The sequence below is a fragment of the Pelophylax lessonae genome (assembly GCF_965119305.1).
Source record: "Pelophylax lessonae genome assembly, chromosome: 12".
In the NCBI taxonomy this organism is placed as follows: Eukaryota; Metazoa; Chordata; class Amphibia; order Anura; family Ranidae; genus Pelophylax; species Pelophylax lessonae.
The window spans coordinates 27,365,845-27,392,716 of NC_138779.1; the positions used below are offsets into that span (position 1 = coordinate 27,365,845).

The 26,872-nt window shown below is 44.9% G+C and overlaps 1 protein-coding gene across 6 annotated transcripts in view; it reads left to right on the forward strand.

Moving 5' to 3' along the window:
* The window catches only part of GRAMD1B (GRAM domain containing 1B), a gene marked incomplete at its 5' end in the record, with an annotated part of 441,171 nt that overhangs the window by 364,136 nt on the left and 50,163 nt on the right, over window positions 1-26,872 (forward strand). For 5 of the 6 annotated variants that reach the window (XM_082273752.1, XM_082273757.1, XM_082273755.1 and 2 more), the window contains one exon: window positions 25,939-26,023. In XM_082273752.1, coding sequence (XP_082129878.1) covers window positions 25,939-26,023 — 85 coding nt within the window. Of the gene's footprint in view, window positions 1-4,447; window positions 4,652-25,938; window positions 26,024-26,872 lie in introns of those variants that run through there. The other variant, XM_082273756.1, reaches the window with a different exon arrangement.

Here is a 26,872-nt window from a genome sequence, read left to right on the forward strand (position 1 = left end):
ACCCGTTCCCCCTGAAAGGTGCCAAATGTGGCACTAGAGGGGGGGAGGAAGCATATAAGCGGAAGTTCCACTTTTGGGTGGAACTCCGCTTTAAAGTTAATGTGCATGTAAAGGCAGGCGTCCCAATACTTTTGGTAATCTAGTGTATGTTCCGTACCTGTGGCAGATGGAAATTACCATAGTTGGCACCACTATTATAGTGATTGCTGATCACTTCTGGGTCCTTTGCCAAGGCTGCATTGTGAACATAGGAGGTTGCTCGCTTCAGAGATCACTTTGCATTCTCTCAATGAATACAATACATTCTCTGATTGGATAAGGTGGGGTGGTGTTCACCTTGTCCAATGAGAGATTGCTTTGCATTAATTGAAACAAAACGCAAAGCATTCTCTGTATGGCGCTCAGCGACCGACTGTTCAATTTTCTTCACCATGATAGAACAAGTCCAGCTGGATGTGACCAGACACTCCTACCAGACACCCCAGGAGACCAGACACACCAGGACATTGATGGACTTTTCAGGAGAGTAGACACACCAGGACATTAATGGACATTCAGGAGAGCAGACACACCAGGACATTAATGGCCATGCCAGGAGAGCAGACACACCAGGACATTGATGGCCACGCCAGGAGACCAAACCCACTAGGACATTGATTGACACGCCAGGAGACAAGACACCCCAGGACATTGATGGCCACGCCAGGAGAGCAGACACATCAGGACATTGATGGACACGCCAGGAGAGCAGACACATCAGGACATTGATGGACACGCCAGGAGACCAAACCCACTAGGACATTGATGGACACGCCAGGAGACAAGACACACCAGGACATTAATGGACACTTCAGGAGAGCAGACACACCAGGACATTAATGGACACTTCAGGAGAGCAGACACACCAGGACATTAATGGACACTTCAGGAGAGCAGACACACCAGGACATTGATGGCCAAGCCAGGAGAGCAGACACATCAGGACATTGATGGACACGCCAGGAGAGCAGACACATCAGGACATTGATGGACACGCCAGGAGACCAAACCCTTTAGGACATTGATGGACACGCCAGGAGACAAGACACACCAGGACATTGATGGACACACCAGAACAGCAGACACGCCAGGAGACCAGACCCACCAGGACATTGATGGCCACGCCAGGAGACCAGACACATCAGGACATTGATGGACACGCCAGGAGACCAAACCCACTAGGACATTGATGGACACGCCAGGAGACAAGACACACCAGGACATTAATGGACACTTCAGGAGAGCAGACACACCAGGACATTGATGGCCAAGCCAGGAGAGCAGACACACCAGGACATTAATGGACACTTCAGGAGAGCAGACACACCAGGACATTGATGGCCAAGCCAGGAGAGCAGACACACCAGGACATTGATGGACACTTCAGGAGACAAGACACATCAGGACATTGATGGACATATCAGGAGAGAAGACACAACAGGACATCGATGGACACACCAGAACAGCAGACATGCCAGGAGACCAGACCCACTAGGACATTGATGGACACGCCAGGAGACAAGACACACCAGGACATTAATGGACACTTCAGGAGAGCAGACACACCAGGACATTGATGGACACTTCAGGAGACAAGACACATCAGGACATTGATGGACACTTCAGGAGAGCAGACACACCAGGACATTGATGGACATATCAGGAGAGCAGACACACCAGGACATTGATGGACATATCAGGAGAGCAGACACAACAGGACATCGATGGACACACCAGAACAGCAGACATGCCAGGAGACCAGACCCACTAGGACATTGTTGGCCACGCCAGGAGACCAGACACATCAGGACATTGATGGACACGCCAGGAGACCAAACCCACTAGGACATTGATGGACACGCCAGGAGACAGGACACACCAGGACATTAATGGACACTTCAGGAGAGCAGACACACCAGGACATTGATGGACACACCAGAACAGCAGACATGCCAGGAGACCAGACCCACTAGGACATTGTTGGCCACGCCAGGAGAGCAGACACATCAGGACATTGATGGACACGCCAGGAGACCAAACCCACTAGGACATTGGACACGCCAGGAGACAAGACACAACAGGACATTGATGGACATATCAGGAGAGCAGACACATCAGGACATTGATGGACACGCCAGGAGACCAAACCCACTAGGACATTGATGGACACGCCAGGAGACAGGACACACCAGGACATTAATGGACACTTCAGGAGAGCAGACACACCAGGACATTGATGGACATGCCAGGAGACAAGACGCATCAGGACATCGATGGACATGCCAGAACAGCAGACATGCCAGGAGACCAGACCCACTAGGACATTGATGGCCACGCCAGGAGACCAGACACATCAGGACATTGATGGACACGCCAGGAGACCAAACCCACTAGGACATTGATGGACACGCCAGGAGACAAGACACACCAGGACATTAATGGACACTTCAGGAGAGCAGACACACCAGGACATTGATGGCCAAGCCAGGAGAGCAGACACACCAGGACATTAATGGACACTTCAGGAGAGCAGACACACCAGGACATTGATGGCCAAGCCAGGAGAGCAGACACACCAGGACATTGATGGACACTTCAGGAGACAAGACACATCAGGACATTGATGGACACTTCAGGAGAGCAGACACACCAGGACATTGATGGCCAAGCCAGGAGAGCAGACACACCAGGACATTGATGGACACTTCAGGAGACAAGACACATCAGGACATTGATGGACATATCAGGAGAGAAGACACAACAGGACATCGATGGACACACCAGAACAGCAGACATGCCAGGAGACCAGACCCACTAGGACATTGATGGACACGCCAGGAGACAAGACACACCAGGACATTAATGGACACTTCAGGAGAGCAGACACACCAGGACATTGATGGACATGCCAGGAGACAAGACGCATCAGGACATCGATGGACATGCCAGAACAGCAGACATGCCAGGAGACCAGACCCACTAGGACATTGATGGCCACGCCAGGAGACCAGACACATCAGGACATTGATGGACACGCCAGGAGACCAAACCCACTAGGACATTGATGGACACGCCAGGAGACAAGACACACCAGGACATTGATAGCCAAGCCAGGAGAGCAGACACACCAGGACATTAATGGACACTTCAGGAGAGCAGACACACCAGGACATTGATGGCCAAGCCAGGAGAGCAGACACACCAGGACATTGATGGACACTTCAGGAGACAAGACACATCAGGACATTGATGGACACTTCAGGAGAGCAGACACACCAGGACATTGATGGCCAAGCCAGGAGAGCAGACACACCAGGACATTGATGGACACTTCAGGAGACAAGACACATCAGGACATTGATGGACATATCAGGAGAGAAGACACAACAGGACATCGATGGACACACCAGAACAGCAGACATGCCAGGAGACCAGACCCACCAGGACATTGATGGCCACGCCAGGAGACAAGACACACCAGGACATTAATGGACACTTCAGGAGAGCAGACACACCAGGACATTGATGGACACTTCAGGAGAGCAGACACATCAGGACATTGATGGACACTTCAGGAGAGCAGACACACCAGGACATTGATGGACATATCAGGAGAGCAGACACAACAGGACATCGATGGACACACCAGAACAGCAGACATGCCAGGAGACCAGACCCACTAGGACATTGTTGGCCACGCCAGGAGAGCAGACACACCAGGACATTGATGGACACGCCAGGAGACCAAACCCACTAGGACATTGATGGACACGCCAGGAGACAGGACACACCAGGACATTAATGGACACTTCAGGAGAGCAGACACACCAGGACATTGATGGACATGCCAGGAGACAAGACGCATCAGGACATCGATGGACATGCCAGAACAGCAGACATGCCAGGAGACCAGACCCACTAGGACATTGATGGCCATGCCAGGAGAACAGACACACCAGGACATTGATGGACTTTTCAGGAAAGCAGACACACCAGGAGACCAGACCCACTAGGACATTGATGGACACTTCTGGAGAGCAGACACATACACATCAGGACATTGATGGACATATCAGGAGAGCAGAGACATCAGGACATTGATGGACATATTTTCACAGCTCTGCACTCATGGGAATAGTGAGTTGCTGAGCTGGGATTGGAGGATCAGTGACTCATGCAGGGGGGTGAAGAGTTTCCCTGTGGGGGCGGGGCGAGGTCATTGCCCTGTAGTGACTCCTCTCCGGGGTTCCCCCTGTTGTTGATCGGCCTCTTCCTGTCTCTCCGCTCTGGGATCACATCTGCGGGGTTACTGCAGGTTAGAGAGCACGTGGTGTGAGGGAGGGGCGGGGCCGGGGAGAGGAGAGTTCCCTGTGATGGGAGATGAGTTCAGTGTGCGGGGAGAATGAAGGAGGAGGCTGGGGGAGAGGAGAGCAGCAGCATGTCCTATGATGAGGAGTCCATGGAGCCCACCGACACCGAGGACTGTCCGGGGGAATGGAGCCCACAGGAGGCTGTACTCTGGTACCTGACCACCCTACATACACAGGACCCCCCCATAGAGGAGGAGGAGGAGGGGAGCCCCCAATACTACTGGGAGGACCAACTGCCTGCTGTGAGTGTCACCCCCCCCCCCCTTACTTTGTCTGTATACACATATTATACACTGCATAATATTACCCCCCCCCCCCTTACTCTGTATACACATATTATACACTGCATAATATATTACCCCCCCCTTACTCTGTATACACATATTATACACTGCATACTAATATTACCCCCCCACTCTGTATACAAAGTACACCCATCACTGTACACTAATCTACAAATATACGCTGCTCAGTGTATACTAAACACACCATATACTGATATACACACTGTATACAAAATGCATCCATCGCTGCACACTAATTTCCACACTATATACAAATATATGCTGCACAGTGTATACAAAACCTATCATATACTAATATATGTATACAAAGTACGCACACTATATACAAAATACATCCACCAATGCTCACTAATAATATACACACTGTATACAAAACACACAATATACTAATATACACAAAGTACACAGACTGTACAGTATAATGATACAACCACTACTGCACACTAATATACATACTGTATGCTAATAATATACGCTGTATACTAATATTATACACACTGCACACTATATACAAAATGCCTCCACCACACTAATATACACATGTTTTACAAATATATGCTGCACAGTGTATACTAAACACACCATATACTCATGTACACACTGTATACAAAATAAATCCACAACAGCACACACAATACACCCACTATGTATAAATAATACACACTGTATACTAATATACAATCTACACACTGTATATGATTAATACACTGCACACTAATAATATACACTGCATAATATACCCACTTTATGCAAAGTACACACTGTATACTAATACACAACCTGCATGCTAATAATACAAACAGCATATACTAATAATAGCCATACCGATACCCCTGTAAATCGGGGGGTGTCCATGCTTTGGACCTTCCTGGGGCACATTGGAAGAGGAGGAATTGTCTCGGGCCGCACATAAAATAATGATAGCCAAAGAGCAGAATAAGTCGGGCAGATCACAAGTTAATCAATCACTGATGTAGATAATGGCTGAGTAATTTTTTATATATATATAATGATGTAAAATGTGTGACGTTTATTTTTGACAAACTGAAGGCGTGATTGTGAGGAGTGGGAGATTTTTCTTTGGGAAGATAAAACTTCTAGAAGTCCGGTAAGGAGACGCTGTTGCCTTTTTTGTTTGGCCGCTTGTCTTCACACTTGTCTGTAAACACATTTTTACAAAAAACAAACAAAATATCAACATTTTTAAGTAAGTTTACAATTATACGTTGGGCCACGTGCTGAACACCCCTGCTGTATACTAAGTCCCGGTTCACACTGAGGCGACCTGGTCTCCGTAGGTCGCCTCCCATAGGGAAGCTGCGGACCCGTTCTAATAGGAGCGACACAAGTCGCTCCGACTTGGAAAAAAGGTCCGGAGCTTCTTTGGGGTGACCAGGAGGCGACCGCCATAGACCTCCGAGGTCGCGGCGCGAAGTAGCGTCGCTCGTATGTGAACGGGCACTAAGACTCGGTTCACACTACGTCGATCCGACTTAGGGGGCGACTTGTAAAGTCCCGTGCACCGCGACTTCGGCACGACTTGCATGGACTTCATAAAATTAATGTCTATGCAAGTCGCTCCGAGGTCGCCCCGAAGTAGTACAGGAACCTTTTTCTAAGTTGGAGTGACTTGTGTCTTTCCTATTAGAACCGGTCCTGTACTACACTATAGGACGCGATGGTGTGCGACTTCTCAGGCTGACCAAGTTGCCTGACAAGTCGTACCAGTGTGAATGGAGACTAAGGCTCCATTCACACCTGAGCGTATCATTTTCAGGCATTTTTTGCAGGTGTTTGGAGGCAGGCATTCACATCTAACAAAAACGCCTGTAACCTGCCAAAAAAAAAAAAGCTTGTGTACTTTTTTTGAGCGTCAGGCGTTTTTGCTTCAGGTGACAAAATGCTCATATATGAACAGAGGCCATTGAAATTAATGGGATTTTGCTTGTTGGGCGTTTTGAGACTTCAGAGATCAGCGTTTTATGAGTTGAAAAATGTTCAGGTGTGAACAGGGCCTTATACACACACTGCATCAACAATGTAAACTTGTAGCACACACACTGCACCCTGTGTACTGTAAATTTGTATCAGACGATTAGGGCTGTGTCCATTCAGGGACGAGGTAACAGAATGTAGAAGATGTGTTCCAGAACCTCATTCCTGAACAGACTGGACTCTAAATGTCCATACCACTCCGTACAGCGCTCAGCCCCATCCAGCCGCAGCCTGCCATAGACTTTACCAGGCTGCCTGCAGTGGGGTTGGATGCTGCACCTCTCCCTCCCGGGTGCACTGCAGGTGAATGCCCCAGTCTGTCCTCTAAAACAAAGCAAAAAATCCACAGGGAACTTTTTCTTTCTTTTGCATACATAAACTAGCTTGAATGTAATAGGTTGCAAAGGGATTTACATTCACTCACCTATAGACTTACATTGTGGTTCAGTGCGGATCCATCTGAAAACTGACCGACAATGAAAGGGACGGGACACTGCTACTTCATCACACTACACATACAGCACACTCACACATGTGACATGCTTCACTATGTAGGTTTGTAGCGCACACAAACCTTGCATCCCCAACACTGTATAATTACCATAGTAGTCAGCGTGTGTGTTACAAGTGTACAGTACAGCGTGTGTGCACTACGTGTGTACAGTGCAGCGTGTGTGTGTACAGTACAGCGTGTGTGTGTGTACTACAAGTGTACAGTGCAGCGTGTGTGCACTACAAGTGTGCAGTATTTTTTGTACTATAACACTGTACAATTATAGTACACAGACATTGCACCCTCAGCACACACAATGCATAAAACCGAGTACACATGATGATATTATCGGATGAATGATCGTCCTTTTTTTTTTTTTTTTTGCATGCTACTCTGATATAGAAAATGAATAGGTTACTAAAGTTCAAAAATTCTCAGACCACAGAAAAGTAATTCAGAAGTGATGTAATGTGTTGTAGTGGGTTTGTATTGTATTTTTGGATGAAAACTGTGTTGATTACCTGACAATTGTACGGTCTGGTATCGTACGAGAGAGTTTTGTGTTTGTTCCTTGGGAAAATTTCAGAGGAAAGCTGTGTACAAACGCTCAGATTATTGTACGATGGCTTCAGAAGTGGTATTTGCAGAACTCTGTACATGTATGTAGCACACACCCAATATGTACAACCATGCCAGCACACCAGAGAAACTTGTGTTTTTCTCACCATCCTGAATACAGCTAAAAACTGCCATTGGCGTGTATACTTTCATGCCCTAGTAAGGAGCCTTGCACAATATTATGCTCTTCACCCCCCCCCCCCTCTTTCTTTGCGCTTTTTGGCCTAAATCAGGATCCGCCCCACAGCTCAAATTCCTGTGCCTGAGGCCAAGTCCCGGCTTTCCAGGAAACTTTACTGGCTCTCACTGACCGCACTGCGTGTTCTTCTGTATACTCAGACCTGTATACATCACTACACCTGCTGGCTCTGATTTCTGGTTCCTCAGACACCGTTCTTCTGTTTATGATTCTCATTCTATGTCTTGCCCATAGCCATGATATAACGGTGACCCGATCTTGGCACTGTTCTGCTGATTACTCTTATGTATGGGTGCCAGCATGTACTGCGGATACCCCTTAGCTCGGGGGGTATAGTGGGCAGTCTAATGTTAATGATTCTCATTCTATGTTTTTGCCCATAGCCATGATATAACGGTGACCCGATCTTGGCCCTGTTCTGCTGATTACTCCTGTGTTTGGGTGCCAGCATGTACTGCGGATACCCCTTAGCTCGGGGGGTATAGCGGGCAGTCATGCTGGATATTTCCTGTGTTCCTACCTGGGCCTAGGGACATGAATGAGCCAAGTATGTCAAAAGTGTTCCCGCAGGCCCAGCTAACCTGCAAAGTCTTTGACCAGCATGGGGGTCCTTTCACACGGGCTTTCCGATCAGGTCTGTCTGTCAGTTTTTCAAGCAGATCTGATTGGACGCTCCATGCAGCCCTATGGGGCAGCGGATGTCAGTGGAGACATCTCCGCTGACACCGGCTGCTATCCGATCCGATCTGTCTGTGAAATCTGGATGGATGGAAACCTATTTTCCATCTGTCTGGCGGATCGGATCAGATGGGAACAGACAGGCGGTCCATTCTCATCTGATTCCCCCATAGAGGAGAGCGGGGATCTGACAGCTCCGTCTGCGCACACAGAGCTGTAATGGAGCTGTCATCCGCCTGCTCAGCGGGGATCGGCGGATCGATCCTCCGCTGAGCAGAATGGACCTTGTCGGACGGCGCACCATGTGAAAGGACCCTAGGGCTTTTTCGCTTGCTTTGCTACAGACAAACTCATAGCCCCCCATAATCCAGATAGCAAGAATACCTTGCCACACATTTGTGGCAGTGTTGAATTGCAAGTCTGTTAACTTGCTGCACATTTTCACTGATAAGTTGTACACTTGCAGAGCACTTGAAGCACAAGTTCTAGTTGACACTTTTCCAATTTGTAGCAAATTTGCATGGCAAGTCTATCAAGAGCAAAAGTTGCAGTGGTGAGTCTACAGCAAGAGCTCTGCGAGCCTACAGCATGAAAATTCAGCCACAGTGCCCCCTGTGGTGGGATGACTATTGCACAATATAACTGAACCAGAACTTGCAGAATGTTTGCAAAGAAAGTTCATCTGGAGTCACACAATGCGGACTTGCTGCAATTGTGCAACAAACTTGTGAAGCCTGGCAAGTCTAGCAATAGCTTAGCAAGTCATTTTCAAACTTGCAGCTCAATTGCTTGCTATCGATGATCCCAGACACATGCACTTTAGCTGGCCATACACTGTTCAAATTTCAGCTGGTTCGTGAATACCCATCCAAAATGTAATCAATGGGTTGCCCTGCCAGTCGCATCCCTCAATTGAAACATACGAGAGCTAGGGGAAAGTTTGTCAGCCGTACAGAGCCTGCCTCCAATCAGCTGGCGAGGCTGGTTGTCAAGATAGTTGTCACAGGAAGAGATTCTTCCATGCATATTGTATAGCATGGATGGAGGAATCTGTTTAAAGTGGAGTGCCACCCAAAAGTGGAAACGCCGCTTATCTATCTGATTTGGCACCTTTTGGGAGGGGGAGCGGGTACCTTTTTTTATTTTAACGGGTAATCGGCCCTACTTGCATCGGACACCGCCATGGCGAGGTCCATCAGAAGTTCGGCCCCCCTCCTCCTTTGCTGCCGCCGGGCCATTCAGAAAGTGCAGAGCACTTTGCGCATGCACAGTAGAGAATTGGCTATGAAGCTGCAAGGCTTCGCTGCCAGTTTCCCTTTCGGGCTTTGACAGCGGCAGCACCCCAGAACCGATGAAAACATGGGCTAAGATGCCGACATGGCTGGATTCCAGGACAGGTAAGTCTCCTAAAATTAAAAGTCAGCAGCTACAATATGTGTAGCTGCTGACTTTTTTTTTTTTTTTCCGTGGGGGGCTGGAGGCCTACAGGCTGGACGGGAAAAAACGATGTATGCTTTATCCAGGACATAGGCTCAGTTCACACTAGTGCAATGTCAGACATGGCATGTGATTCGCACCGCATTGCTGGTCAGATCACATGAGATGTCTGTGCAATGCGATTTAAGCCATACAAACTGTATGGCTGAATTTGTATCGCATTCGCACCAAAATGGCGCAGAACCTTTTCTTGGTCTGTACTGGAATTGGATTGCATGGGTGTTTTTACACCTATGCGATCTAATTCCTGCACCATTTTACAGTTCGCACTGCGAACCGATCTGGGGGTGTCATTAACTTACATAACCACTGTGCGATCCAGGTGCATGGTGGGAACCGGCACTGAATTGCAGGGTTTTCCCACCTCGCACAAGTGTGAACCGGCCTATAAACTGCCAAATGTTTAAGGTAGTGAGGCTTCTGGCTGTCTAGGATTGTGTTGGCTGTGCTTCTGAGACCTGATGGTTTGTGTACAGATTTAAGTCTCTATATGTAACCACTGGCAATTTTGGCCTTTCAAATTGCTGATCACCCTCTAGAAAACCCTGCAACTCACAACCAGTCACCCCAGGTGGCAATGCCATAGGGTGCCTCCCTTACAAAGATTGGACCTCATGTTGTCTCCCCTGTTAGTAATCAGGGGGGGGGGCAAAATCTCCTTTAGGGAGACTCCTTTGTGGATCTCAGTTTACAGGTGCCCCACCTCCGCATGAATAGGGTGATGTCCATATGGATCCGTTATGTGATCAATCTTTGTAAAATAAGTTACTAGATGAAGGTCAGAGTACAATGTCGCACTGGGGAGGATTCCTCCATTGTCTTTGGCCAGCTTTAGAGTGGCCATAAATGTTCTAATATTTTCATGCAATGTTAGCGCTTGGGACATACTCCTTCTGCATTAGCATAGAGCACATGTGTCCAACGCAAGGCCTGCAGGCTGAATCCTGCCCGCCAGGCCATTTCATGCGGTCCCAGAACCTCCCCTGCAGCTGCGGCAGCCCCCTCATCTCCACCCCCACCTTGCCTCGGAAGTGGACAGAACTCCTCTGCTAGATCTTGCGATTCTTCGTGCAGCCACAGAGAGGCTTGTCTCTGCTACCCCCACCCAGTCTGCACCTGCCCTTCATGGCTTAAAGTCTTTAGGTAATTATTAAAACCAGTAATAATCAAATGCAGAGGCATTTATTTAATATGATAAATGGTAGTTACATTTATATAGTCCTACAAATACAGCTGACCTTCGGAGGTCAGCCATAATGCTCATGCAGGCCGCAATGAAATGGAGTTTGACACCCCAGCCATAAAAGCCTTAATGATCATTTTCAATTGTTGGAAATGTTCCTGCATAATACAGTATATAGATTGTCCATCATAATAGAAAATCCCTACCATTAATCATTGCTTCTCCTTTTGTTCCATTGTTAACCACCTCCCGTCCAGCCTATTGTAATAAATCGGCTGGATGGGAGCACTGCTACTTAGGGTGGACATCACATGGCATCCTCCCAGTCACACCTCTTGTATGGAACACAAATCGTTGTACTGGGCTGTTCTGCATGGCCCTGGTACCATGTGATTGCTGTGACCAATCACATTCCAGTTGTAAAACAAAAAAAATGGCTTGTCATTCATAGCCATTATGTACGATTGTGATCATCATCTCTGTAATTGATCACTTAGTATAGGGCCAATCACAGTGGACCTGTTGTACCATGTGATAACTGTGACCAATCACAGCTATCACAATAGTACAGTATACAACCGCACATAAATGGATGCCATTCAGTAAAACTGATTGGTTATACACAGTCATAAGTGTTTAAAAAAAACAAATGAATCCTGGTCACCTTCCCAGAGCAGTGCAGGGTCACTATGATAACACTTTACTGCTCTGGTGACATTATTGCAAAAATAGAAAAAACATGTTAAAAAAAAAAAAAATGGAAATATATATAATTTATTTATTTTTCAAAAATGTTTTTTAACATACTGTCACCAGCAGAAAGGATTTGATTTAAATCCACTCAATTTGCTCAAAAAAGCAAATGTCATCTCTGTCCCACAGCAGCTCCTCCTCTGACCCGCTGCTGACTCACCGACAGTCCAATTCCTTTTAATGGGACGGCTGGTGATTCGGCAGTGACACAACAAGGTGAGGGACGTGGTGACAGCAGGTGAGTGGATGCCCGCTAACAGGAGCTGCCATGATGGATCTGAAATGACAGGTGCCTTTAAAATGTAAGGACTTATTCTTGCTAGGTAGTTAGAATCTTTAATATTTGCAAACAAAATGACGGTTTCCTATTTAGAATAATAAGCTGTCAGGTTAATAAAACAGCGATATCAGAACCGATTCAATCATACAGTTTGTAGTGTACATAGATTTGCAAAACAATGGGATAAAGGAACATTCCTGAACTTTGTTTTATCTCATGGTTACTGTGAAATTGTGTGAATGCAGTGCATGGTTATCTCAGGCTGCAGAGCTTGGATTCATTGAATGATTTTACCAAAAATGTAAATATTGCAGAATATACTGTTTAATGCTACATAACTAAGCTCCATTTCATGCTGCATAAACTAAATTATTAATACATTTTAAATAGAGAACTAAAAAAAATATATATATATATAATGTGTGTGTATGTATGTGTGTGTGTGTGTATGTATATATATATATATATATATATATATATATAATGTGTGTGTGTGTTTATGTGTGTGCGTGTGTGTGTATATATATATATATATATATATATATATATATATATATATATATATGTGTTTATATATATATATATATGTGTGTGTGTGTGTGTGTATATATATATATATATATATATATATATATATATATATATATAATTTTTTTTTTTTTTTATTGATTTAAAAAAAAAAAAAAAAAAAATCATTGATTTTTATCCACCCTGGTCACCATCATATATGGTGATGCTGGACATGAAGGGGGTGAAAGTGTCTGGCATTGAAGTGGGTTCCCGGTGGTGGTCTCTTATATTGCGCCATTTTAATGAAGTCTGGCAGATCTCTTACTGCTGATTATCCTCAAGTAGGATTGCCTCACTGTCTGGGACCATTTCAACTGATACTTATTGCACACAGTGAACTATATCAGGAAAATCTAGACATTTCCAAAGAACGATTTCTTTACTCCAAAATTGTCCCTGCTAATTAGGACCTCGTGTCAGCAATGAGGCAGCCAGCATCTGGTAGCCACACTGAGTACAACCAATGTTATGAGGACAGAAGCTCCCAGAGCAGCGAGATGGGACTTTTCACCAACATTCCCACACAATGACTCCTTCTCTGGGGACCGCAGGCAGTGTAATGTCATCCTGCATATGGAGACTCGTGTCATGGCGGTGTCGTGCTCGGGATGGGCGCGTAGATATCAGATGTTACTTATAGCATGCATGCCCCTCATGCTATTCACAGCAGGACATTCTAGCCGGGCTGAATATAGTAGAAGACACTTGAGGTCCCAGGGGTGGGAGAGGAAGGACTCTGACTGCTTTCATCTCCCTCAGTCCCACTAATACAATACCAACTACCAATACTTTTTACTATTTTTATTTTACGAGCGGGTGAAATCAACTCAACCAGACAAAGGAATTGTGTAAAAATATGATTTTCCTGCCTGCTTTGTGGTTGATTAGGATTTTGGGAACGGATGCCAACCTCAGCCTTCACCTGTACCTGTCTCTGGTAGACGTTCCTAGAAAGTAATGACCTTAATGATGGGGAATCATTGGTTACTAGGGAAAGGATTAATTCCATCCAGAGGAATAGGACTCTAACCAGTTCTGGACCGGAAGGATTTGCCCCCTTAATGACCAGGCCATTTTTTGCGATTCGGCACTGCGCTACTTTAACGCAAAATTGCGCTGTCGTGCGACGCTGAACTAAAATAAAATTGACGTCCTTTTTTCCGCACAAATAGTGCTTTCTTTTGGTGGTATTTGATCACATGTGCATTTTTTTACAATTTTTTTTTTTTTTTTTTTTTATGTGCTATAAACAAAAGAGCGACATTTCTGGAGGAAAAAAAACAATATTTTTCACATTCTGCTATAAATCCCCAAAAAAATAAAAAAAATAAAGATTTTTCATTCTTTTAGGCCAATTTGTATTCTGCTACGGTACATAAGTTTTTACTAGTAATTGCGGTGATCTGCGATTTTGTAGCGGGACTGCGACATTGCGGCGGACAGATCGGACCCCCAACTGACATTTTTGACACTTTTGGGGGTCACCTGTGACATTACTACAATAATCAGTGCTAAAAATATGCACTGTTACTGTAATAATGACACTGGCAGGGAAGGGGTTAACCTAGGGGTGATCAAAGGGTTAAGTGTGAGCCTAGGGGAGTGTTTTCTAACTGTATGTGGGATGGGCTTTTGAAATGATCAGAGACCTGTGATCCTATATAGAAGGACCACAGGTGCTCTGTGATTTCAGAGAGAACAACAGTCAGCTGTGTTTACAGCGGGAAGCGGTTTGCTGGTGACCCGTGGCAATCGCGGCTGTTGGCACTGTGGGTTGGCTTCTCTGCTGCCTAGTGGGGGCAGGCGTGCGCTGCCAGCGGCGCACGGTCTCCCCCCAGCACCTCGCGTAAATGTGCGGAGGGCAGTCTTAAAGGTGTTAAAGTACATGTACATATACCGTGGATATAAAAAGTCTACACACCCCTGTTAAAATATCAGGTTTCTGTGATGTAAAAAAATTAGACAAGGTAAATCATTTCAAAACTGTTTCCACCTATAAAATGTACAACTAAATTAAAAAACAAACTGCAATCTTAAAGGGGGGGGGGGAGAGAGTAAAACAAAAAAACTAAAGTAATGTGGTTGCATAAGTGTGCACACCCTCTTATAACTGGGGGTGTAGCTGTGTTCAGAATTAGACGATCACATTCAAACTCATGTTAAATAGGAGTCAGTACACACCTGCCATCATTTAATGTGCCTCTGATTAACCCCAAATAAAGTTCAGCTGTTCTAGTAGGTCTTTCCTGACATTTTCTAGTCGAACCCTACAGCAAAAGCCATGGTCCGCAGAGAGCTTCCAATGCATCAGAGAGATCTCATTGTTAAACGGTATCAGTCAGGAGAAGGGTAAAAAAGAATTTCCAAGGCATTAGATATACCATGGAACACAGTGAACACAGTCATCATCAAGCGGAGAAAATTTGGCACAACAGTGACATTACCAATAACTGGACGTCCCTCCAAAGTTGATGAAAATACAGGAAGAAAAATGGTCAGGGAGGCTGCCAAGAGGCCTACAGCAACATTTAAGGAGCTGCAGGAATAACTGGAAAGTACTGGCTGTGTGGTACATGTGAAAACGATCTCCTGTATTCTTCATATGTCTGGGCTATGGGGTACAGTGGCAAGACAGAAGACTTTCCTTGCGAAGAAAAACACCCAAGCCCAACTACGTTTTGCAAAAACGCATCTGAAGTCTCCCAAAAGCACGTGGGAAAATGTGTTATGGTCTGCTGAAACCAAGGTTGAACTTTTTGGCCATAATTTCAAAAGATATGTTTGGTGCAAAAACAACACTGCACATCACCAAAAGAACACCATACCCACTGTGAAGCATGGTGGTGGCAGTATCATGCTTTGGGGCTGTTTTTCTCTAGCTGGAACAGGCGCCTAAGTTAAGGTAGAGGGAATTATGAACAGTTCCAAATACCAGTCAATATTGGCACAAAAATAAAAACAAATAAACAATCAGCGCATACAAAGAGATCGGCTTAATAAGTATTGCAAGCTGAACACTAAGCAAGGAACGTTACTAAACCTAGAAAAGATACAAAAATTCTAAAAACAGTGCAGCACAATAAAAAAAAACTATGCTGATGAAGTCCCGTAGGATGTAACGCATTTCGGAGGAGGAGCCTCTTGGTATTGACATTAAAGACCACAACATACAGGGGTATACAATGTGGCTGGCTGTCTGGCACCCTGTCTGTGGGTGACTGGCTGGCTGTCTGGCACCCTGTCTGTGGGTGACTGGCTGGCTGTCTGGCACCCTGTCTGTGGGTGACTGGCTGGCTGTCTGGCACCCTGTCGGTGGGTGACTGTCTGGCACCCTGTCGGTGGGTGACTGTCTGGCTGTCTGGCACCCTGTCGGTGGGTGTCTGGCACCCTGTCGGTGGGTGACTGGCACCCTGTGGTGGCTGGCTGGCTGGCTGGCACAGGGGCTGTGGGTGGCAGACTGGTTGGCAAATTGAACTGGGAATTTTATCTTTGTTTGTTTCATGGCTGGTACAGGGCCTGTGGATATGGGTGTCTGGCTGGCACTGTACTGCTGTGGGTGGGTGTATGGCTGTGATACACTCCCGCGAGACTAGTCCCGACTCCAGATGAGGCTGTCCAAGGCGAGGGAGGTGGCCTAAGAAGGCAGAATGACGTCCTAAAAATATCAGCAATATCGGCCAGTTCCGGGGCCGATACCGATATATCGGTCTATCGCTAGTATCATCTGTACATTATCTACTGCCTGTTTTATAAAGTTTTTCTGGAAGTGCGATTTTATTCATTAAACACTCAGTGTAAATACAGTACACACTTGGATGCTTTTTATTCCTGTATACATTCCTGTATACCTACATGTGCTGGCTGGTTGACTCGTTGTTCCACTGGATAAACGGGAGGTAGGACTGGTACTTGCATACAGGGGATTGTTTGCCATTCACAACGCTGCGAGCAGGTGGAAAGCTGAAGATCATCTTCCACTCTTCCCTTCAACCTTTCTTTTTGGTGGATTAAAGTGTGTTTGACCTGCTGGTAATAGAGGGGTTCTACAGTGAGGTGAGCGCATTGGATTGCATATTAGTGAAGGGTTTGTCACCTGAAGTAGATCCGGTTTTTCTGGCGCGCTTTCATTGGACCTTACCTCTTCATCTAGGGACTTTTGGGCCTTACTGTTATATGTATTTGGTGTGTGAAAGACACATTTTTATATTGCGCTGCACTGTTTTTTGAAATATTGGCACAAAACCTTCAGGCTTCTGCTAGAAAGCTGAACAGGAACTTCATATTTCAGCATAACAACAACCCAAAGCATTCATCCAAATCAACAAAGGAATGGCCTCACCAGAAGAAGATTAAAGTTTTGGAATGGCCCAGACCTGAATCCAATTGAAAATCTGTGGGGTGATGTGAAGAGGAGATGCCCTCGCAATCTGACAGATTTGGAGTGTTTTTGCAAAGAAGAGTGGGCAAATATTGCCAATTTAAGATGTGCCATGCTGAAGACTCATACCCAAAAAGACTGTAATAAAATCAAAAGGTGCTTCAACAAAGTATTAGTTTATGGGTGTGCACACTTATGCAGAAAAATTTCTGAAATGATTTATCTTTGTCTAGTTTTTTTTGTTTTTTTTACATCACAGAAAACTGACATTTTACCAGGGGTGTGTAGACTTTTTATATCCACTGTATCAGGGGAAGACCGTTTTTCTATATGTCCATTACCAATGGAAAGTCGCTGCAGGCCAGTCTGTCAGTCTTTATGCAAATTGGAATGGCTTAAAGCAAAACGTTCTGGTTTTACAGCCTTACCATTATCCGATATTGATTATTCTCATTGGTGGATAAGCTGAGATTATCACTTGTATTGTGTGTGTAGTTCTATCAGGGGAGCATGTGACCGAGTAAAGCTGGCCATACACTAGTAAATTTAGTTCAAATGTTTGTTTTAAGAACGTTCGTTCAGTTTTCTACACAGTGAGGTCAAATCGACATTCGTTTTTAACCGCAGTAACAAGATGGAAGCGTTTTCCCAAATGAATTTCTAACAACAAATGTGGTTTTTGTTCTGGAAGGCCCTTTTGCCTCAAAGTCAAATGTTAACCGCTTGCCGACCGCCGCACGACTATTTACTGCGGCGGTCAGCCCCTCACAGGCAGAGCGACGTAGTACTGCGTCGCTACCCGGCGATCGTTGCTGCAGAGGGAGAAAGGCAGGCGGCTGATGTAAACAAGCCGCCTGTCATTCTCCCTTGTGTAGAAACAGTGATCATACGGTTCTACTATGTAGATCCGTTGATCACTGTTCCTACACTTCAAGCCACAGCCAATCACAGTTAGAATCACGCCCCTAGGGACACACACAGCCCCTCCCTCTCAAAAAAAGTTAACCCCTTCACTGCCAGTGTAATTTTATAGTAACTGTGCATATGTATAGCACTGATTACTGTAGAAATGTCACTGGTAACCCCAAAAATGTCAGTCAAGGGTCCGATTTGTCCGCCCCAATGTCGCAGTCCCACAAAAAAAAAACGCAGATTGCCGCCATTACGCGTTAAAAAAAAAAACAACAAAAATGACAAAAATCTTTCCCTTTGATAGTAAACGCGATAACTTTTGCGCAAACCAATCAAAATACGCTTTTTGCGCTTTTCTTTTTTTTTTTTTTACCAAATATGTGTAGCAGAAAACAAATTGGCCGAAAATGTTAAAACATTTAGATTTTTACTTTTTTTTTTTGGGGGGGGGAATTTCTTATAAAAAAAGTTTGAAAAATATTGTTATTTTTGCAAAATTGTCGCTTTTTTTGTTTATAGCCCATGATCAAAAAATTGCACAGGTGATCAAATACCACCAAAAGAGAGCTCTGTTTGTGGGAAAAAAAGGAAGTCAAATTCGTTTAGGTACAGCGTAGCACGACTGTGCAATTGTCCGTTAAAGTCACACAGTGCCGAATCACAAAAAAAACCCTGGTCGGAATGGGGGTAAAATCTTCCGGGGCTTAAGTGGTTAAAGTAGAAGTCCACCTTAACACTAAAATTCCTGTATCTACAGACCTTCATGATCGAACACTAACCTATCTAGCCCTGTAAAGAAGAAATCGGTATACATACTTTTTATTTTTTGAAGCCGAGCCGACCCCACGCTGAGTTGTCAGCCGCAGCTTCGCAGAGGACACAGCCGACAACGGAAGCCCCATAGTAACTCTATGGGTGACGTCACTTCCTATTCATTTCCCAGCAGTTGTCAGCTGTGTCCTCTGCAGAGCTTCCGCCGCTGGAGACCGGACTGGATAGGCTTAAAAAAAGGTAAGTATACAGATTTCTTCTTTGCAGGGCTAGATAGGTTAATGTTAGATCGTGGAGGTCTGTAGATGCAGGGATTTTAGTTTTAGGCTGGACTTACACTTTAAAAGCAAATGTATGTGAAGCACTTTAAAACGACGTTCGTTGTGTCATTGAATGTACTGATGAGAATGTTCGTAAGAGCAATTCATACTAACTTTCATTTAGATATCTACTAGTACATGGCTAGCTTAACCACTTTACCTCCGCCCACAGTAATATTACTGCGGCAGAGTGGCTCGTTATCGTCTGACGACGTAGTACTACGTCGTCAGACACTCCCCCTTCTGGGCGGCGCTTGCGCGCCGCCGGAGGCTCGCTCCCGCTGTTTTCGGTCACAGCGGGAGTCGGGCCAGGGGAAGAGCAGCGGCAATCGCCGCCGCTCATCCCCGATCGTCAGGGATCTAGTGTGGAGATCCGCCCGCCTGTGTAAACACAAGCGGGCGGATCTCCCAAGTGACAGGGAGTGACAGATCGGAGTGTTCAGCATAGCTGGACATCCGATCTGTCCTTCTGTCACATAGTCACCTCCCCCCCCCCACACGTCAGTAAGCACCAGGCATACATTAACCCCTCCCTCTCCAATAAAATTAACCCCTTCCCTGCCAGTGTCATTTTTACAGTAACAGTGCATATTTATAGCACTGATTACTGCAGTAATGTCACTGGTACCCCCAAAAGTTTCAAAAATGTCAGTCAAGGGTCCGATCTGTCCGCCGCAATGTCGCAGTACCGCAAAAAAATCGCAGATCGCCGCCATTACGCGTTAAAAAAAAAAAACACCAAAAATGACAGAAATCTTTCCCTTTGTTAGTAAACGCAATAACTTTTGCACAATAAGCGTATTTTGATTGGTTTGCGATTTTTTTTTACCAAACATAGGTAGCATAAAACAAATTGGCTAAAAATGTTGGTTTTTACATCTTTTTTGGGGGGAATTTCATATAAAAAAATTTTAAAAATATTGTTATTTTTTCTAAATTTACGCTATTTTTTTGTTTATAGCGCAAAAAGTAAAAATCGCACAGGTGATCAAATACCACCAAAAGAAAGCTCTGTTTGTGGGAAAAAAAGGACGTAAATTTTGTTTGGGTATGGCGTCACACGACCGCGCAATTGTCAGTTAAAGTCGCACAGCGCCGAATCACAAAAAGTGGCCTGGACGTAAGACAGCAAAATCCTCCGGTGGTAAAGTGGTTAAAGGAGTTGTAAATTCTCAAGGTTTTTCACCTTAATGCATTCTATGCATTAAGGTGAAAAACCTTTGGTGCTGCAGCTGCCCCCCCTTATTCTTACCTGAACCCAATCGTTCCAGTGACGAGCAGGAGCCCAGCGGCTCTAGCCCCTGTCTCGGGTCCTCAGTGAATAGATTGATAACTGCTGTCAATCAAATCCAGTGACACTGGAGCGGGGGGTGGGGACGAGTCCTGTTGTCTTTGTCAATGGACGCAGCAGCAGGACTCGTGAGCGCACCCCCACGGGTACCCCCAGGGAAAGCGGATCTCCATGGGGGCAACCGATGAAGAGAAGGAGCCAGGACCGCCGCCAGGGCACCCCAGAAGAGGAGGATCGGGGCTGCACTGTGTAAAACCTTAAGTGCCGGTTTCCACTAGTGCGACTTGACACATGTCAAGTCGCACAGCAAGTCAAAGGCCATTGATTTCAATCCGGCCCGTTTCCACTGACTTCAGTTGCGGCGACTTCAAAAGTGGATCGTGCACTACTTTTGAGCCGGCTTCAGTGCGACTTCCCTCTATAATAAGGGACAAGTCACACTGAAAGCCGCAGTTTACTTTCGCTACGAAGTCGTGCTAGAAGTAGCACGACTTCGTAGCCGTGGCAGTGGAAACGGAGCCTTACACAGAACAGGTAAGTCTAACATGTTTATTTTGCAAAAAAAAACGAACCTTTACAATCACTCTAAGATATAATAGGGAGACCTTTATGTATGTCAGGATCGCCCAGTATTTCTTTATCAAAAGCTGCAGATTAGAATATATTAGGGTTGCGCTGATACTGTACCGAATATATTCACTCATACTCCTGAAAATTCTCCGATACCTTTTGCAGTGCGATTTGAGCCTATACTAAATGAATGGACTCAAATTGCACTGCAAAGAATCGCATGCGATTTCCCGCTCCTGTGTGAACCCAGGCTTGTCAGTGATTTCAGCCTTGGTTAACACAGGAGCGGTGGGGAAAACAAACATGTGATTCAGTGAGGAATTGCACGGCATTCCTGTTCAAATCGTATGTGATTCTTTGTGATACGAGTCCCTTCATTTCGTTTGGGCCCAAATTACACCACAGAGGTATCGTACTCTGTATCGGCGAGTACCTGACCGAAAGTTTTGGTACTCGGTGGTAAAAAAAAACACAAAAAAAAAACCAAAAAAAAAAAAGCACCCAAAAAAAAAAAACGGTATTGATGCAACCCAAGGATAAATTAAAGTGATTGTAAATTTTTTTTTTTTTTGTAAATAACAAACCTATCGTACCTACCTGCTCTATTCAATGGTTTTGCACAGAGGACACCGATCCTCCTCCTTCTCAGTGAAGGGATTGACAGTAGCGGGTACAAATGGCGCTTTTGCTGTGTCTCAGCCAATCAGGAGGGAGAATCTCCGACAGCTGAGACACTTCTGGACATCACTGGACAGAGGGGGCCTCAGGTAAGTATTGGGGGGGGGGGGGTGCTGCTGCACACAGAAGGCTTTTTATCTTAATCTACAGAATGCATTAAGATAAAAAAAAAACCTTCTGACGTTACAACTCCTTTAATAAATCAGCATGTAGTCTGTTGATTGTGGAAGTCTGATCTCCAGGTTATCAGCCCTTCCTTGTCTCCATAGGACATAATCACCTTCCTGTCACCTCTCACTGAGCAACGTTTACAAACGTCACTTCCCGTCTGATAACCTTCTAATAATAGGACTCTGTAGGGACAATGTTAGTAATAAAAACAGAAATGATAAAAGTAATATGAGATTTTAGAACCTGCATGATAACATCCACTCTTCGTGTCCGATTTAGTTTCTGCAGAACACAACTTATTCTTCAGTGGTATTCTATATACCAGTTAGGACATTTTATTATTAATATCGGCATTTATTTATATTTTTATATTTCATCCAAGCTCTACACATGAGCACATTGTAGGAATTCCAGCAGCATCTATGAATGGATGAAAATGGAAGTGAATCTGCACACACCAGCTTTTCAGTTGAGGACTAGTAGGTTGGCCTGTCTGATGTCCTCTCAGCCTGCGGTGTCTGGTGGTGCCCCATAGATATTTAATATTCTTCTGATTTGTACAAACCATCATCTAATGCAGTGGTTCTCAATTCCGGTCCTCGGGACCCACTAACAGGCCAGATTTTAAGTATTACCTTGGGGGATGCAGACTAGAATACTGCAATCACTGAGCAGCAAATGAGATCACCTGTGATGTAATTTAGTTATCTTGCAAACCTGGCCTGTTGGTGGGTCCCGAGGACCGGAGTTGAGAACCACTAATCTAATGTCTTTCGGCACCATACAGACAGACAAACCCCAGGCAACTCACTAAATTCACAGACAAAATACATATGGGGGCTGTTTTACCTGCCTAAGCCTTTTGTAACCGTGAACATCCCTTCCTGAGACCTTAGGCGTCCAAACATTGATTGAAGTTCAGCAGGGACTTTCCGAACTCCGATCCATGTATGGGCTAGCTAGTTGTACACAAGTCAATCAATGTATGGGCTATCTGGTTGTACACAAGTCGATCCATGTGGCTAGCTGGTTGTACACAAGTCGATCCATGTGGCTAGCTGGTTGTACACAAGTCGATCAATGTGGCTAGCTGGTTGTACACAAGTCGATCAATGTGAAACCTGCCTGTTGGGTATTTCCCTGAAGATCAGTGCCGCTGGCTATAGCCGGCAACACTGATCATTGTATTCTGCGAGCAGGGAAGGCTCCCCGCCGATAGAAAACAATAGCGCAGTGTGTGAGATTCGCTCATCCACATCAAATGTGTGGACGGGGGAATAGGTAAATTTTTCTTTGTTCAACCTGCTTGAAGAAAAAAAAAAAAGAATCCTGTAATGGGCAGCTTTAGGTACACACGGGCTGAATTTCGGGAGACATTTGCCCATTCCAAAAAAAAAAAAAACGCAAACATTCGGCCCGTGTGGATGTCGGTCTGTTTGACAGAAGCCGGCTGTTTTGATGGCTTCTGTCTGACCTGCATGCTGGAAAACCAGCAGCAGACCGACTCCCTATCAGTGCTCTCAGCCAATGGCATAAAGCGCTGATCTGAGTGTTCTGGCGGGGAGGTTTGTCCCCCTGTCAGAACACAATAGCTCGGGGGGGGGGGGGGGAGATCGCTGTATTAACTTTGCACAGTATTTATTTTTTGTTCAAACCAGCAAAAAAAGCTATAGTGTGTACCAGGCTTTACACAGCTTTGCTACACAGCACAGCCCTATCGGAAAGAGAAGGAGACCTAATTAATCTCTGCTGCAGTTCAGTAACATTTACAAGTCTTGTCCTTCCTCCAGCCCATGACTGGTCAGTGAAAAGAGAAGCAGTAGAATGATGAGCTCATCTCTCTCTCTCACTCCGCTCTCTCCTCCTTTCATCATTTCATCATGGGCCTTGTTAGCACATTACACTGAGTTTGGTAATTGATTTCTTCTCTGTAAACTTTAGTTGCTGGAGATTACCATCCACAATATTTTATGGACTTTTCACCCAACACTTTAATCACCTAAATCATCATTTATATATACTTGGTCCACTTGATTCATTTTTATTCACATTGTTTGTTAAATCTATTGGATTGATCGCCTACTGTTGTTGTTGTTGTTTATTATCACAGCCACCACCTCATAGTGTCTCTATATATGAGACTTATCCACCTGGGGGCACCTTTAACGATCAATTTATGTTCACTTTGCACTTACCAGTTGGAGCTTAGTGGTTAATTTTTCCATTTCTTCTAAATTACCTTGCACCAATTTATTCGCTTTCTTTCAAGTCAGTCACCATTTACTGACCCTTATCTGCTTCACGTTGCACTTTATCTTTATATTTATATCAATTGTTTCTGCACTTTTTGCACATTTGTTTGCACTTTTGCACATATTTGTGAATTTTTATATTACTACGTTATTTCATTTATTGCATTCATTTTTACTATTATATATTGATTTTTATCTGTCTATATCATATAGTGCGCATTTGCACTTTATTGCACCACTTTCTGGTCATATTTGTCTTTGTGCAACTTTAAACTTATTATAAAGTTTCTGTCCAATACCTATCATTAATTTACTTACCCACGGCAGCGCCGTCTACCTCACCTTTTCTCAATTTTATTAGTATTTCTCATCTGAGTCATACTTTTGAGGTGGGCAGCAGCCTTGATCACTTTTTATCCTAAGCGTGGATTTTCATTCCCACAAATTCCCTGTAAACTTCTTCATGGCGGGGTGGGGTGTGTCATGTCGGCACAAGCTTCTTTATTGGAGGAGAGCAGGCTGAGTTTCCAGCACAGCCGGAAAAAACTCACCGTGCTGTGCTGTCATGCTTAGTGTGGTCGGTTTTTAATAGGAACCCAGAGGAACTGGCAGGTACACATAGGAAGCAATAGAAAGAGAACAGGAGACTTTTTCATAGATACAGTATTGGTGTTGGGTTTAGGGATTACTGAGCTGCATGAATTAGTGTCTTGTGTATATATACCCGGAGTTCATTTTTAATTTACATGTGCAGAACGCAAATTTGCTTTGAACAGTCAACAATCGCATTGCAAAACCAGTCTGTGGCAGCGCTGGATGGTTTCCCAAAAAAGGGTGATAATGTCATTTGAATAGGAAGGAGTGTTAATAGACCGTGTACCTGGTGTCTGCATACAATCTCTGCTAAAAAAAGACTGCTCCTCTGTAATGTGGAAGTTGTCTGAAAATGTAGGAAAGACTCCAACAGGGCTCTCCATTGTCAGATTCATGAGTGACATTTACACTAATTACACATGGTGTGTTGTCAGTTCCCCTTTTCCCCTCGTGTTTCTGCAGCCAGCAATTTCACAATCATCAGAGCGCGGTCACTTTACCCTGATGACGAGGTCACCCTGCACAGACCATGGGAGGTCACCCTGCACAGACCATGGGAGGTCACCCTGCACAGACCATGGGAGGTCACCCTGCACAGACCATGGGAGGTCACCCTGCACAGACCATGGGAGGTCACCCTGCACAGACCATGGGAGGTCACCCTGCACAGACCATGGGAGGTCACCCTGCACAGACCATGGGAGGTCACCCTGCACAGACCATGGGAGGTCACCCTGCACAGACCATGGGAGGTCACCCTGCACAGACCATGGGACGCACACATGCATTTCTTCACATTAGGCACTCCCACTATTTAGGCACTCCAACACAAAGTATTGTATACCTGATCAGTCCCTATTATGTCATCTATACAGAGAAGGGTGTCTGCATGCTTCTGGCTCCCACTCAATAAATAACACGTCATTTGTTTTGTCTTTTTGTTGTTTGTGTCTTATCGCTGCCATCCCTGCGTGCTCCCCCCAGGCAGTGTCTCTTACGTGTGTACCGTTTGTATCTCCAGGTCCTGAGTCCAACGTATAAACAAAGAAATGAAGATTTTCGGAAACTCTTTAAACAGCTGCCAGATACAGAGCGTCTCATTGTTGGTAAGAAGCCAGAAGCAAGCCGTTCAGTGTGTCCTGTGATCCTGCTTCATTCACAGTCGCTTTTCAGATGTCGACATTTGGAGGGGGATTTACTAAAACTGGAGCGCTCACAATCTGGTGCGACTGTGCATGGCAGCCAATCAGCTTCTAACTTCAGCTTGTTCAATTAACCATTTCCCATCCGGGCCAGTTCTGACACTTCACTCCTACATGTAAAAATGTACATTTTTTTTGCTGGAAAATTACTTAAAACCACTATTTGTTTTTTCACCTCTTGCGGTTTACTACTGCTCTAATAAAGTAAATGTAAAAATTGAGCTATAGACAACATTGAAAATCCATTAATAAAAAACATTATAATCTCATGGGTATGCCTTGATAATACATAAACAAGAGAAAATTGTAAAATGTTTGTGCAAATAATATGAATTGCCTACTACACAGTTACCTGAAAAAAAGGCAATATCAATACATTTTTATAAAAAAAAAAAAAGCACACAAATCTGAAAAATATCATGAATAAAATGGATAATGTATAAAATTGTAAATGATTTAATAATGTTAATTTGTAGTTCTATATTTATTTGCACTTGTTTAGTGAAACCCCCTGTGTGTGAGCACAGAGGACGGCCGTAGCTTCTTCCTCTGCGCTCGGAGGTGCATTCCTCTGGCCCCGGTGTAAGCGTTTATTATGGGGTTTCAATAAATAATGGTATGACTGCCAAGTTAACACTACCGCGACTTGTCAGGCGACTTGGTCGTCCGACAAGTTGTGCTCCATTCTGTGCTATGGGAACCGTTCTAATAGAAGCGACTCAAGTCGCTCCGACTTAGAAAAAGGTTCCTGCA